Source organism: Meriones unguiculatus, chromosome 4 (assembly GCF_030254825.1).
Source record: "Meriones unguiculatus strain TT.TT164.6M chromosome 4, Bangor_MerUng_6.1, whole genome shotgun sequence".
Classification (NCBI taxonomy): domain Eukaryota; kingdom Metazoa; phylum Chordata; class Mammalia; order Rodentia; family Muridae; genus Meriones; species Meriones unguiculatus.
This window is the reverse complement of record NC_083352.1, coordinates 98,707,482-98,723,393: the sequence shown is the minus strand read 5'-3', so window position 1 is coordinate 98,723,393 and position 15,912 is coordinate 98,707,482. Positions and strand designations below refer to the sequence as shown.

Here is a 15,912-nt window from a genome sequence, read left to right as displayed (position 1 = left end):
TCCACTTTGAGTTCACACTGGACAAGTTCACACTGTGGACAAGGCTGAAACATCCTGTTCTATGCAGGTCTCAGTTTCTCTGGGGGAAACGGTGGGCCGTTTGGGACTCACTGGCCTACTGGGACACATAGCTGCCCTGCTTTCTCCTTTGCCCTGGCCCTCCCTGGCTCTCCATTTACTGTCTCCTCTACCTCCTTTTCTCTCTATCACTCTCTACCCTTTATCTCTGTCCTCACCTCGGATGTCCACTACCTCTATCTCCTCTCCTTCTGCAGTGGACAATGGGGCCCCCGTACTGGTACTGTCTTGGCACTGACAAGGACCTGCTAGGGCCCAGGCCCTGCTGGAGTGCTGGCCCCTTGCCCAGTCAGGTGCACTGGGATGTGAGGCTGCTCAGAGCCTCTGTGTTCCTGCCCCTGGGCAGCAGCCCTGGGGTCAGGCAGTGGAAACTGATGGGCAGTTAGGAAGGACCCAGCCCCACCCGTCACCCTAGAACAGGGAAGGCAGGCAGGCCTGAGCCAGAGGTCAGATGGCCAGAGCCTGCCTGCTTGCCGTGACCAGTACTGGCTTCTGTACCCAGCCTTTCTCATCTGAGAAATGGGGGCAGTGAGAGCTGGGGCAGGGCAGCTGTGCGGCAGAGCCAAGCAGTCAGGGAGCCCAGAGGCTGCAAACACACAGAAGTACTCAGGAATGGGGCTGTGGACTGATGGCCCCTTCTGTCTTCACAGAACATGCTCAGTTGCCATCTGCAGTTCTGTGCAGCATCTCACGGGGAGACACATCACCTGTAACTGTAGACTGAGACCCCCTAGAGGTAGAGACCTCTGAAGCCACAGGGTTCATGGGGCCTGGGGCAGGATGCTTATTCAGATCGCCTCCTCCCCATTGCCCCTTTCCTACCCTAGGCTGGCAGCCAGCAGGGCCCTGGGCCTGTCTCCAGCCCGGAAAATGGAGACAGGAGTCAGGGTAGGGTTGGGGCCAGGGTTTCTCTGTGTTCCAGGCCCACAATGGAAAGTGCTGGCCTGTGCGGTAATGGGGCAGAGCCGGCCTCGGGCCCTGTCCGGGCTTGCTGGATCAGCTGCCTCTTTGTGGTGCACACTATAGGCCCTGGTGTCTGCCAGGCTATAAAATGGGGGGTCGGCCCCGAGGCACCCACAGCACCCGCCTGTCCTTCAGCACAGGTAAGAGGGGACTTGCCATGCTGTCAGAGGACTGGGGGAAGGTAGAAATAAAGGGGGGGGGTGGAGATAGAAAGAGAGGGGGTGCTTAGGAACAGAACCGGGCAGACATTGGGAGAAAGCAAAACCCAGAACTGTTGCTGATGCACACTTGGTTATCTAGAACTCTGGAGGCTGAGGCAAGAGGATTGCTGAGAATTGGAGGCGAGCCTGGGCTACAGAGAAGGACCGTATCTCAGAAAATAAGCAAACCAAACAAAATCAGGAAGAGAGGAAGGGAGATAAAGTATTCAGCCAGAAAGGCAAGGGTGGAGGTGGAGGGAATGAACACACAGCTGGGAAACCAGCCCAGCCTCTGGGGAGTGTTTCCTAGAACAGAGACAAGATCGAGGGGGGCTGAAACCCCCAGATGTGGTCCAGATGTGTGGGTAGCAGAGCAGCCGGTCTTCCCGAGAAGGGCTAGGAGGAGTGTGCTCACCCCAGCTAGACAGATGTCAGGAACCCACCTGGACCCAGGAAGCTTGTTCTGGGCCCCAAGCGCTCCAGAGGTTTGTAAATTATCAACACAATCTTTGGAGCATCTCTCCCAGGGGACAGTGCAGTCAGGCACTGTGTTCCTTGAGGGACCACTGGAGCTCACCAAAGTCCCCTCCACCCTACGCCCACAGACACAGTTCTGGTGTGGAATGCCGGAAGCACACTACCCCCTCCTCCTGTGCCTCCCAATCCCGAGTGCCAGGCCGTTATTTGCACACCCACATCTGCCCTCAGAGGACGCCAGGGGCGGATGGCAGGGAGAGGTTCAGGACACACACACATTTGCACTCACTCTCTGAACAGATGTTGGCTGAGAAGCTGGCACAGAGCCAAGCGCTGAGGAGCTATCCCAGGCAGGCATGTTTACAAGGCTGCATTTAGTAACCCAGGTGCCTGTTCATCTGCTGGCTCAGATGGGAGCCGACTGCCGGGTGCACCCTCACTCCAGCTGGACTCTAGAGAGAGCTCCTAACCCTGGCTAGCCCACAGCTAAGGTCACGATGTGAGGCATTCATTATTGTAGTCGATGGTGTCCAGAGAACCTGGAGCACTCCTGAATGTGACTGTCACTCATCCGGCGAGGCAAAGCCATGCTACAAACGTTGAGAGTGAAGCAAGTACAAGGGGATGAGGAAGAGAAGGGTGGAGTGTGGGGCTAAAAGGAAGGACAGCATCCAGGGGAAGAGACTGGCTGCCCCCACACCAGACCCAAAGTGAAGCCAAAGCATCAGGGCTGCCTTCCAGGGAGAGCCAATGGCTGTGGAGGAGGCCACAGACAAGTGGGAGAAGCACAAGGATAGGGGGCAGCTTGGCAGTGCCCCCCAAATCATCCAGTCCAAAGACTTCTTTTTCTTTGCAGTGTCAGGAACCATGTCTCAGGCTGCCAAGGCTGCGGCCACCACGGCGGTGAACCCAGGTTCTGATGGCAAGGGGAAGGGGACGCCATCCACGGGGTCAGCCCCAGCCCCTGGGTCCACTTCTGTCCCAGCTTCTGTGCCCAGGCCTACTGCCAAAGTAGGCGACCTGCCTCCTGGGAGCTACAGGGTAAGGATGCATAGGCTGGGCTTTACTGAACCACCTCCTCCCCTTCCTTCCTTTCCTGTTCATTCCCTTTGCTATCCTTATCTCCTTCCTGTGTTTCAGAGTCTCTGTCTCCCATCTGACTCTTTCTGCTCTTCATCCTCCCTGTTCTCCATCCTCCCTGTCCTGTTCTTCATCCTCCCTGGCCTGCTTATATTCTCCCTGTCGTATTCACCATCCTCCCTGTCCTGTTCTCCACTCTCCCTGGCCTGCTCTCCATCCTCCCTGGCCTGTTCATCATCCTCCCTGGCTTGCTCACCATTCTCCCTGTTCTCCTTCCTCCCTGTCCTGTTCTCCATCCTTCCTTTCCTGCTCACCATCCTTCCCGGCCTACTCTCCATCCTCCCTGACCTCTTTCTTCCCAGCCTGGGAACCTCAGGGGTTCCACATACCTGAAAGAAAGTGGAGTCCGCTCTAGAGTGTGAAGCAGCCCTCCTTGCTGCCAGGCCAGCCCACATTCAGGAGCTTAGAGATAGAAAAACAGAAACAGGAGAGGAGTGCATTTGGTGGAAGGGACCAAGGAGAGCCACCAGGCCACCAGGTTGACCTCTGACCTTCCTGAAATTCTCCTCCAAGGTCCAGGTTGCAGGGTTCCTGGAGAGACGGACTCTTGAGGTTTTCTTGCCCTGTCTTTACCCTCAGGCAGAGAACTGGGTTTATGACCCACACCTAGTCTGGATGTGGCTAGTTTTGATTTGTGTCGTTGCATTTAATCATTGATTTAAATTTGCTTTTTAATGAGGTAGCAAGCACCTGCAAACCCACAACCCATATATAAGTTAAGATTTGGTAAAAACTAACTGGGCCCTAAGGGTCCCTTGGGACACCTCCTCCATCATCTCCCCACCTCCAAGCATCTGCCTAGCGCACCTGGTGCTGGGTAGGTGCCTTGACCCCACTGAATAGCAGAGTTGCTGTGTGTGACAGAAAATGAGTAAAAATCCAAATGAGAGGTGCAGAGATGAGGGAGGGGCTGCCTGTGTGCTGGGTTGTGGACTAGTGAGTCTTTCCTACATTTGGGTTCACAATTAAGGAAAGAACCCAGGCCCTGCCCTGAAGGAGCCCTTTGTGGGTAAGGAGCGGGAAAAGACAAATAGGAGGAGGAGGAAGATGAGGGAGAGAGGAAGAAGGAGGAAGAAGAAGAGGAGGAGAAAAAAAGAGGATGAGGAGAAGGAAAAAGAGGAGTGGTAAAAGGAGGAGGAGGAGGGAGACTCAGGGGCAGAGCTGGGGGTATCACAGTGGGAGGCACTCAGCCCCTACCAAGGGTAGAAGAGGAGCAATCTCAGAGGGCTTCCTGGTGAAAGTGGCTTCTGCACCTAGAACAGGGTCAGGACCACACATGTAGCCTAGGATACGAGTTAGGAAATGGAAGTCTAAGTTGAGGTCATGCCAGGCTGAGAAATAACACAGAGGGGCCAAGTAGAAGGGCTGGTAAGACGAAGACATGCTTAGTCTTACCAGTTGGTGGCTGAGGCCAGAAGATCACAGGCTGAAGGCTAGCCCAAGTTACAGAATAAATTCCCGGTCAGTTTAAGCTACATAGAGAGACCTTGGATAGAAGACATGGGTCCCTAGTCCTGCTCCCGATGATGGTACTGATCTTGGGTTCAGTGGTGGGGAGTCCAGAGGACAGGCTCATTCACACTCATTCAGGCCTGTGACCTCCTGAGGCCCAGACCCCACCTGCTTTGACTGACACATGCCCATCAAGGGTTTTTAGACTTGAACCCCTTCATCTGTCAGGCTTGGTTCATTTGGGGGTGAGGGTCATGGAGCCAGGCCACACCTCAATCTGTCGCCCCGGCGTGGGGGTGTGCTTCTTTCTGCAGCTGGTTATCTTCGAGCAGGAAAACTTCCAGGGCCGTCGGTTGGAATTCTCGGGGGAGTGCCTGAACCTGGGGGACCGTGGCTTTGACAGAGTGCGCAGCCTGATCGTCATCTCAGGACCGTGAGTACAGGCTCCACCACAGAGCAGCTACATCCACCTGACACCCAGTAGTCCACACCTGAGGCACTCCCTATTCTGTCTGCAAACCCCGGGGGGAGGGGTATGGTGCTCCCCCAGTGACGGATGAGGAAACTGAGTCTCAGATGGCCTGCTGCCATCATGGGGGAGCCGCATGTCCCCAGCCATCCCCTCTCCCAGACGCCTATAGTGTAAGAGGCTGGTGCATGCATGTGGACCACCAAGCTGTCTGAGAGAGGGCTACAGACAGGGGGCCTGAGGCTCTGAAGGGCCGAATCAATGCCTGGTGGTAAAGACTGTCACAGGCTCCCAGTTCATAGAAGCAACAGTCTAGGCCTCAGGGACCGTCCCCACGAGCTGAGGCAATCACAACCCCACTATCGTTTCCTTACTCAAAAGCCCTCCAAGGGGCGTGGCCAGTCAGTGTTTAAGTCACCTCAGGCTATCTACAGCACAAAGGGAAGTGCCAGATTGGGGTTCAAGGTCAGATGTAGATCAGGCCTTCCTGTGTCTTGTTCAGTCTCCAAGTAGCGGCTTCCTTGACTCTGAAGCAAGGAGAGTCAGAATGATTCTGAGGTGGAGTGGGGTTGGCACCGTATAGACATCCAAGTGTGGCAGGTGAGGGTGATGGCCGTCTACCTCCCCCTACTGCCCTGTGAGTTTCAGAGCACACCTTGGTCTATGTTCTGATTCAGGGGCCACTCATGCCTCTGTGCCCACTCCATCCCTGACTCGGTCAACCTCAACTCAGCCCCACCCATCCCCCAAGCCCATCTGGGACCGGAACTGCTCGATGTGGCCATCTTGAGGTTTCAGGATGTTTGGGATGCTGATGACTCAAAGCCAGAGTATTTCTCCTCAGAAAGAGAGACAGCTGTGCCCATGTTGGTTGGGTTTTTTATTTTGTTTTGTTTTGGTTTTGGTGTTCCGGGAACAGACACGGGCCTGAGACCCAGCAGAAAGGGCTGTGTCAGGATCAGCAGGCATTGTGGGAAGAAAGGGCGAAGAGGAGGTGAAGCGGGAAAGGAGGGGAAAGACAAGGACCCAAGAGTTCTCATGTATCACGGGACATGTACTGTACCATGAAACCTAGGAGACCTCAGCCTGAAACCCAACATCGTGGCATGACTTGGGTTGGGCACCACCTCTTGGGTTGAGGCTCCGTGTCCGCATTTGACCCCTCTTCTTGCCCGTGGCTCAAATGCACCACGGGCAGTGAGAATGGACACTGGGACACATACCTGGCATCCCTCACTGCTGACTAGATGCTTGTGAACCACCTAAAGAGGACAGAGGGGTGTGGAGGGGGAGGAGGAGGTGGCAGGACCACATCTGTCTTGCGTTTTCATAAGCAACAGCGTCCCCCTCTCTAGTCACAGATGAGATCACAGTGTGAACCTCGAGTTGGGTCTGCTCCATGGGGTCCCGGGTTTCAGACCCTCAAAACTTCCCAGTGATGCAGGTGCAGCTGCTTCTCTCTCACTGAAGCTTATCTGCCTTCAGAGTGCTCCAAATCATGAGGTGAACAGCCAACGATGAGCTGGGACTAGAACTCAGGTCTGTAATTTCCCAGAGTCTCTGGTCTTCATACCTGTGCAGCATCCCCTTCTGAGGCTCTCTTCCCGTCTACCCACTCTGTCCATCACATGTATGTCTGTACTTCCATCTATAGACCAATATATCAGGTCATCAGTCTTGTATCCACCATTCTCTTTTATTCATCTTTCCATCCCTGTATGCATTTATTTGTTCATTCATCTAATCGGCGTCTATCCTCCTGTCAGTACCTATTCATTTATTCAGCTGTCTGCTCATACACCCATCCATTTACCTATATAACCACTTATCCACCCATTCATTGACACACCCATCCATATGTTCATTAATTTCCCTAACCTCCTCCCATCCATCAGTCCATCTCTCCATTCAAATCCACCCATCTATACATATATCCATTCACCAATCCATCTGTTCATCCTTTGATCTTCTCCAGTCTGTTAAGATAACCTCAGTTGACTTTTTTGAGGACAAGTGTAAAATTATCTTTTATTTGCCTGGTTCAGTTGCTGTCTGGGAGGCGTACTGCCTCTGTCTGCTAACCTGGGCCTAGTCCTGGAAGCTTCTAGCCTCCGTACAGTCTACCCTAGGCCTAGAATGTTTTCAGCCTGTGAGACTTACTGCTGAATAAGCTCACCCTTTCTTGTTCTTACTAAGCTCTGGGCTGGCCGGTTCAACTCAGCTGTTCTGACTCAAACTCCTTTCCCAGCTGACTTATTCAGTTTGGCTTCTATCTCATCTCCTGAATTGCTCTATTTGGCATGAAACTAACTCAAACAATCTGCTCTAATAACCTGGCTCCTTCTCATTCTCCAGCTCATCTGGTCTTCACCTGTGTTCTTTCTCTGCAACCTTTCTATTACTGTCTCGGTAAAACTGCATCTTCTCTCTCTCTCATTCTATGTTGCTCCTTAGGTAGCTTCCCTTTTCTCTCTCTTCTTGTGAGAGCTGGGCATATTCTGTTTTGTCAGATCTTTCTCTGATTCATCACTGTTTCTGCCACACAATTAGACATCATTTTCAAACATGGCTGCTTCCTTCTACAAACTTAACTTTACCTTTTTTTTGGATTAAAAGTGTGTACCACCATGCCTGAATCTAAGGTTTTATTTTGTTTTTACCTGAAACTTGCTCTATACCAGCCTGCCCTTGAACTCAGCTCTGTTTGCCTCTGTCTCCTGGATTAAAGGCATGTTTGTATTACAGCCAGATCACTGACCTAGATGGTCTTTGGATGTGATCTCTTGCCAGACAGCCATGTTCTGAATTACAATTCTTCCACATACAAGTCCGTATCTTCTATTCTGTCACTTGACTGTAGTTGATTCATCCCTCAGACGATGTCCTGAGGCTCCTGGAATGCTTCTGTGAGTCTCAGCTCTTGATGGTGTCTCCTTGTTGCAGTCTTTCTGGTGAGACAGTGCCAGCTGCCCTCGGGGAGATTTCTGTGGCGTCTCTCTTGGTTCTTCACAACGCCAAACACATACAGTGAGGATCACCACCTCCAAAGTCCTAGCTTTCATCTTCCTAGTCCAACCACACTGAAAACGCTCCCATAGATTTTAAACTTCCAGTTTACTCTGTGAAAGATGAAGCCCTCGGTGTGTGCCAACACACGGAGTACCTGAGACTCGTTACCACACTCATTCTCTGCACTACTCGCCCCAGCTGTGGGCCTTCTGGCTGCCAGTCTAGTTCTTCTGGATTAATTCTTCTCTCATATCTGAATTCCTGGGACTGCTCACATTTTCTCCCTTTGATTTTTGTTTCCTTGCTTGGAGACAGGGTCTCACTGTGTAGCCCAGGCTAGCCACAGACATCATGATCTTGCTGCCTTTTCCCTGTAGTAGGATTGCAGGTGCATCATGATGCCCGGCTCCTGGGTTTTATTCTAAATGATCCTTTGAATGCCAGCTTGCACCACTCTGACGGTCAAAACACTAGTTCTGTTGTGAGTCACAGGTACCTATGAGAAGCCTTGCTTCGAACCCAAAGCAGTGCCTCATACCCGGCCTGCAGCAGGGCTGGGACCAGTGGCCCCTCCTCCAATGGCTGGAAAGAAGGGACCAGTAGGTATTAGAGTCACATTAGCAGCAAGCAGAGATTTTGTCCCAGCTTTTGTAAGTTAGTTGGCCCCAAGTCCTCACAGTATTTAAAGCCTTGTGAATCCCATATTTGCTAAAAAGAATTTGCTCAGATAACTTTCACACAGTATCTCATTTAATCCTTCACCAACTCCAAAAACCACTAGTGTAAATGAAGTGATGGAGACTGGGAGAGGGGAAGCTGCTTGTCCGTCGTCACACAGGGGTATATTGCAGAATGAAACCCAGACCCACTGGACACACCTTAGGTTTTCATTTTGGTGCCTGGGCTGCTGTGCAGAGAGGCGGGAAGACAAGCTGCGGAGGGCACTTGCTGATGGATTCTCCTTTCTGTCTCTGTCCCTCTTGGTCCTTTTTGTGTCCAGCTGGGTAGCCTTTGAGCAATCCGCCTTCCGTGGGGAGATGTTTGTCCTGGAGAAGGGTGAGTACCCACGCTGGGACACCTGGACCAGCAGTTACCGAAGTGACCGGCTCATGTCCTTCCGGCCCATCAGGATGGTGAGTGGCTGGACTAGGACGGACAGCTACGGTGGGGATGGAAGCCTGGTGGCTTCTGGTTTTCCGTGCTCTCAGCAATTCTGAAAACCCTCTGAAATACTCAAATACTCCATCTGCACCCTGCCTAGGCTGTGAGTGATACAGACACTTCTCTGCTCTGTGAGTTGGGAGTTAAAGTTCTGGAGACTGAACAAGACGTTTTAGTGTATTCCTTGATTACCCTGTAGAAAGTCAGGTTCCTGGTTGCACACCATACACCCTGGGGAGCTTTTCATCCAATAGGGGCCCTCAACATGCAGAGTGAAGTTTGTGCTATGGTTGGGCATGGTGGGTGACACAGGCCCATGATCCCAGCACAGGGGAGGTAGAGGCAGGAGAATTGTGAGTTCAAATCTAGCATTGGCTACAAGGGAGACCTTGTGGAAGGAAGCAAGGAAGGAAGGAAGGAAGGAAGGAAGGAAGGAAGGAAAAAGGAAAGAAAAAGTTAGTTGTGAAGTGGCTAAGAAATGGATGGATTTTGGGGGAAGACAACTGTGACAATATGGCAACGTGATGAATTAGGTTTGTGATGTTTAACTAGATCAGTGTAAAGGAGATGAATCTAGATTGCAGAGACAGCTCCACATGGTGTGTAGTTTTCCCAGAATTATGAATTGATCATGAGTCATGAGCCAATTACTTCTTACTCACGCATGCCAGGCTTTGATGGCACCGACTCTCACCTTTTGAGGTGGGAATGTCTGTGAGGAAAGCATATTAATGAAGGCTTACCCGCGACCGTGGGGCGGCGGTACCGATGCCTCACTGTGGGTTAGGCAGCCAGAGCGCTTGCGGCACATTGGGAGTCCCAGGCTGGATCTTGGCCTTCACTGAGCACACTGTGAACACCCAGAGCTTAGCTTCAAACCCTTGCATGGCCTGTCTGTGTCCCTCTATGTACGCTGGAACCCTTTAATGCAGTTTCTCATGCCATAAAATTATTTTCGTTGCTACTGTAATTTTGCTACTGTTATGAATCATAATGTCGGATTATACAGGATATTCTGATATGTGACTCCTTCAAAGGGGTGGTGATGGTGACCCACAGGTTGAGAACCAATAATCTATGTAATGGGTTCAGCTGGGAAACAAGCTCAGTGAGGGCCAATGAGCAGTAACCAGTCTGGAAGTTGCTATCCACCGTAGTCACTTGTTGATGTTTTGGGTCATGTGTGTGTTGCTTTGTGCTCTGGAGATAGGGTCCCACTTGCAGCCCTGGCTTCATGTTTTTCCTGGGGTTACAGGCGTGCCCCCCACAATCAGATCCTAAGTGGTTCCTAAACACGTGATGTTTGTCTGGTCTGGATTGAAACGGTCCACAAGCATGGAACACGCTCCTGGTTTTGAGCCCACCACCACGTTTTTCTCACAAAGTGTAAAAGATCTGGTTCGCAGGGTCACATTGGCCAAATTAAAATTATGACCGTGTTTTAGACATAATTGTTTAAATAAAATATATTAGGAAAATATAAAAACTCTCACACCAGACCCATTAGTTCTGATTCTATGGGTGCAGCTGGGGCATTAGCCCTTTCTTTCACCACTAACCCAAAAGGTCATCTCTTACACCTTGGGTTGTGGTCCAGTAGTCTGATTCACCTCGTGTCCCCTGTGACTGTCCTGGTCCACCATTGTTCTTCTCCTGAGCACCTCCCCCAACCCCACCCCACGCAACTCAACCCTGGGTTTCCTGTCCCTTTTCATCCTGCTTTCATGAAAATTAGAGAGTTATTTCCAAAATCAAACCTGATCCCTTGTGCAGGGCATAGTGGCACACACCTTTAGCCCAGCATTTGAGGAGACAGAGGCAGGCAGATCTCTGAGAGTTTGAGGCCAACCTGGTCTACAGAGTGAATTCCAGGCCAGTCAGGGCTACATAGTTAAGATTAAGACTCCTATCTCAAAAAGGAAACAGTGAAAAACAAAACAAAAACTGGTCACCAGAGTGGGTGTTCCTGAACTTTGGGCTAGCCTGATTCTGCCAGCTCCACGCCAGGCCCTGGAAGCCAATCTGTAACCGTAAACCTTAGCCTGTGCCTCTTGGGGCTGGGCGAGGGGAGCTGGGGTTGGTTGGCAGTTGGCAAAGGGTGGGCAGGTGGGGCAGGTGGGGCAGCCGGCATCTGAGGGGTGGGAACAGAGCCAGTCCAAGGACGGCAGGAGGGAAAGTTATACAGGGGCCAGTGAGGGCAGAGGCCTGCAGAGGCCTGCAGCAGCTCAGACAGGCTGAAGAAATTAAACGTTTGCACCTGGACAGAGGACAGGGGAGGGACTGGATGGGAGGGGGTGTCCGAGAGGTGGGGTTCTCCAGGGCCTTTTGGGGCACGGTGAGGTATTACCTCCATGGCAGTGGGGAGCCACAGACTGGCTGACCCTCCCCAAGGTCCTCCAAGTGGCAACAGTCACCAGCATTGATTAAGTGCTAATCACATCTCCTGTACCCCCATCCCCTACCTCACACCGCATACCCTCTTCCAGGACGCCAGCCTTTGCCGATGCCTTCTCCTCTGCTCAGTGTGACCTCTGCCCTTCTTCCTTTCTCTGACTACCTCACTCCTACTTGACCTACAAAGCACCCTTCCTTAAATTCCATTCTCCTATAACCCCCCCCCTTTGATCCACTTCCCTTCCTTCCAGAAGACTTAGCTGATTTGTTTTACTTACAGTCTTCCACTGTGTCCAAAGAAGGATGCACTCGTGTGTCCTGCCCTCCCCTCCTTTGCTAGTTAACAAAAGTGACTAGCATACCCCTGTATTGAGCCCCTGCTGTATGCTGGGTGCTTTCTCTTCCTTTGTGGGGTCTGTACAGCAGCCCTGGTAGACAGAAGCGGTTACAGCACCCACTGTAACAATGAGGAAACTGAGGCCCGAGCATAGGAAACGAAGGCTGCGTGCTGCACAGCTTGTCCATGATGGGCTGGGCCTCATTCTGTAGTGCTGGCTGCTCAGCTCTGCAGCACTTCAGATATTAAAACTCAGTGTGGGCTGGGCTGGGGCTCAATGGCAGAGCACTAGCCTAATGTGCAGCAGGACCAGGATAAGGCCTCAGTCAGGACTCAAACCCAGATCCATGCTCCACATGCCCTTCCACAACCCACAGTCCGTTGTAACTCGCTCTGATTAGAAGTTCAAGGAAGGAGATATTGGCCAGGGGCTCTCCTATGGCCCAGAGACACCGCTGGGAATTGAGGATGGTGCTTCTCGGAAAGCTACTATCCCCAGTCTTCTGTGTGCTGTAAATCAGTATGCCTGCCTTCTCTGAGCCTCTGTGCTGTTGCAGAGGGATGCCATGTAGGAACTCAAGCCTGTGTGGGTGAGTTCATTTGAGCCTTGGGCACCAGAGACATAGCAACCATTACTGCCTCTTCCCAGATGAGGAGGAGCCTCATGGCATAAGCCCTCGGGGTCCCTCCCCACTCCCCCCACTCCCTCTTCTGATGGGTCTTCCCAGGATTCCCAGGAGCATAAGATCTGCCTGTTTGAAGGGGCCAACTTCAAGGGCAACACCATGGAGATCCAAGAGGATGACGTGCCCAGCCTCTGGGTATATGGCTTCTGTGACCGTGTGGGCAGTGTGGCCGTCACAGGTGGCACGTAAGTATTCACGTTTTGGGCCTGCAGCAAGTGCAGAGTCTAAAGCTGAGGATGTCAAGATGGAATCAGGTCCCTGGGAAAGAGAAAGACCTCATAACCCTCCACAAATACACACACACAAACACACACTTCCCCTCCCACAGACACACACACATACCTCCCACACACAGGCACAAATCTTCACACGCACAAAACTTCACACACACATCTCCACTCACACAGAGACACCTCCACAGACACACACATGGAGACACACCTCCACACACAGAGACACATGTACACAGACACACAGACACACAGACACACACACACACACACACACACACACACACAGTCTTCCAGGACTAGGTCCTGGGGTTCTGCCAACAGATCCCATGGCTCCAGGGCATGTGACAAGTTCCACCTCAGTCTAAATACTAACCCACAAGTGTAGAGAATCACAGCTTCTCAGGAGTACTGAGGCCCTGGCCAGAATTGATGTGGACAGAGGGGGTAGGTCTAGCAGAGGTCCCTGGGTAAGGTGGTACCCCAGTTTTGCCCCTCCGTGTTGCTGTCTGCATGATGGGTGGGTGAGGGGTCCTAATTCACTCTAGGATCTGAGGTTCCCAATCAGGGCCCTGTCTCTTACTTCCCTGAGAACCTGGGGAGGGTCAGGTGCCTTACCTTCTAGTACTGTGACCCTTTCTGCCTTCCCGTACTGCTTCTGGGGTGGTGGCCTTTGCCTGGCTTCCTTTCCTCCTCCTGTGGGACCTGGGGATTCCTTCTCATCTGGGCTCTCAGAATTCTGAGTCTCATCTGAGAGCCTGGCACATGCTGGGCACAGAGAGGAGGCTTGGGTTGAGGCCACTTTCTGCTTAGAGAGGTTTCTTCTGCCCCGTGACACCAGTGTGCTTTGTACATTGAGGACATGGTCCAGCCAGAGTTCCCCTCTGCTCTCAGGGTAGAAGGAACTGGGTAGGATCCAGATATCCCTCCAGAGAAGCCAGCTAATGGCAAACAGTGGCTCAGAGAAGGACTTGAAAAGCCCCCAGATCATCCTCGGGCAAGGACCAAGCTCAGACTGAATGGCTGACTGTGCCTTCCTTGGTGAGGGCACTTCTGTGCTGCACTTACTCACCAGCAAAGATGGAAGGAGTAGGGTCACCACCGTCCCCACCCCACAGAGGGTAAACTGAGGCCCACACAGCTCAGCTTCTGGGCCTGAATCGTGGTTATCTGACCCTGGACAGTGTTTACAGTAGCCTCAGAGACTCAGTGCATATGAAGGACACCCAGGTTTGGAGACATGGCTCCTGATGCCTAGTCCTCATAGGCTGGGAGCTGAAGTCTCACATTCTGGACTCCATTTCCGTTCTTTCCGGGAGGGTCTGTGTCACCATCTTCTTTGGCTGTGGGCTGACTCAGCCTGTGGTGGAGTATTCGCTCTATCTGGTTCCCCAAGCATGCCTGAAACAGCAGCCACATGACGGTGCCCACTTTCCTGAGGAGAATACTGAGGCCTATCAGAAAGGGGACATGGTTCCATACATGGGTTAGGAAGGGCCAAGCCAAGGCAGGTGTGTGGCCGCTACTAGGACGCTCGCTGCATGATGGGTGGAGAGAAAGAGGTTTGGAAGAGACTCTGGCTGCCTCTACGACCTTCCCTGCTTCCTTCCCAGGTGGGTCGGCTACCAGTACCCAGGCTACCGAGGCTACCAGTATCTGCTAGAGCCTGGTGACTTCCGACACTGGAACGAGTGGGGTGCCTTCCAGCCGCAGATGCAGGCTGTGCGGCGCCTGAGGGACCGCCAGTGGCACCAAGAGGGCTGCTTCCCGGTGCTGGCCGCCGAACCCCCCAAGTGAACCAAGCTTCTGTAGCCCCTCCTCCTGCAAGCCTCCCTGCCTTAGTGTCCCACCTTCCCCTGCTAATAAAAATTCCTACAGCCGAACTGTCCTTGGTTCTGTGAACAGTGCGTACCCACCCGTGACTCCTGGTCACAGCAGCGACTAGAACAACCAGTCATAAACACAGCAATCACTACGAAGATTTTATTTGAGGTGGGCTGATCAGGTCCGAAGTCCCAAGCTGGCCTCTAGCTTAGTTAAATATATATAGTCAAGGATGACCTTGGAGTTCTGTCTTCCCTGTGTAGTGGGAAATAACCTTAAATTTCTGAGCTGAGTTCTTCTTAGAGGTGTGAGCCTCTACTCTTGAGTTTATTTGATGCTGGAGATTGAGCCCAGGGCTTTGCACATGCTAGGCAAGAGTTCTACCGACAAAACTACATCCCCAGCCTATCTGTTTATTTGTTTACTTATTTATTCAGACAAGGTCTGGAGGCTGTCAAGATGGCTCAGCAGTTAGGAGCACCCGCTGGCTGCACTTTCAGAGGACCTGGGTTCAATGGCTAGATCCTGCACCGTAGCTCACAAGAAGCCATTGCTTCAGTCTATATATTTACACACAGGCACACACATACACACACACACACACACACACACACACACACACACACACATACATAGTAGCCTAGGCTGGCCTTGAATTCAGGATCCTTCTACCTCATTGTCTTGAGTGCTGAGATCACAGGTGTGTGCCACTGTGCCCAGCTGCAGGAATCTCCACTACAGTTTCCAGGGTACTTGATTACCATTGTAATCCTTCTAGCTGAACATGTGAAGAGTACCAGGCCCAGAGATGGGAACTAACCTCACACAGCGAGCTCCTACACCCAAATCCAGGCAGTCTGTCTTCAGAGCCTGCACATCACATTCTCACCCTCCCAGTTGCCCCCAGATGACTTTCTGCTCGACTTGCAACTGGTTTGGTATGCATTTGCACTCGGCACTTTAAAATATACACATCGATTTGTAAATAAAACTTTATTATACCACTCGAGGAGGCAGAAACTTGGCTTCATGTCCCTTAGAAAGAAAGGAGTGCCATGAAGAGATCAGACACCCTTTAAAGAAGGCTGTGTGTTAAGCCACAGCCTCCCGGACTCCAGCCTGCTTATTCCTAACATGACTCGGTGTCTCATTAGCAAGTGTTGGAGAAAAGCACAAACCAGCTGAGATTTTTTTTTTAAAGTGTTCCCGTTTAAAGAATGAAGATTGAAAGGAATGTTACTTTTGAGTAATCAGTTCAGCCATGAGTCCACCCGGAACCATGTTCCGGAAATCTCTACCAGGCCTTCGTGACTCCTGCCTCAGCAGTTAGCATTGACTGACGTTAGCCGGACACTTGTGGTGAGAAGGGTGTTGCTATGGATATCCTCTGGGAAAAGAGGAGGGCTCTGGGGGAGCCGGAGTCTGCTTCATGAAGTGTGAGGCACAGGGGAGGCGGTGTTCTAGGCAGAGCAAACAGCGGAGCCCTGCCGGC

The 15,912-nt window shown here is 52.0% G+C and overlaps 1 protein-coding gene across 1 annotated transcript; it reads left to right on the top strand.

Moving 5' to 3' along the window:
- Nucleotides 1–949: 949 nt before the first annotated feature.
- Nucleotides 950–14,478, top strand: Crybb1 (crystallin beta B1). Its single transcript, XM_060381296.1, has 6 exons — nt 950–1,181; nt 2,575–2,759; nt 4,625–4,743; nt 8,789–8,921; nt 12,409–12,551; nt 14,210–14,478. The coding sequence occupies exons 1-6, from the start codon at nt 1,130–1,132 to the stop codon at nt 14,391–14,393; spliced, it is 816 nt and encodes a 271-aa protein (XP_060237279.1). The 5' UTR covers nt 950–1,129; the 3' UTR covers nt 14,394–14,478.
- The last annotated feature ends 1,434 nt before the right edge of the window (nt 14,479–15,912 follow it).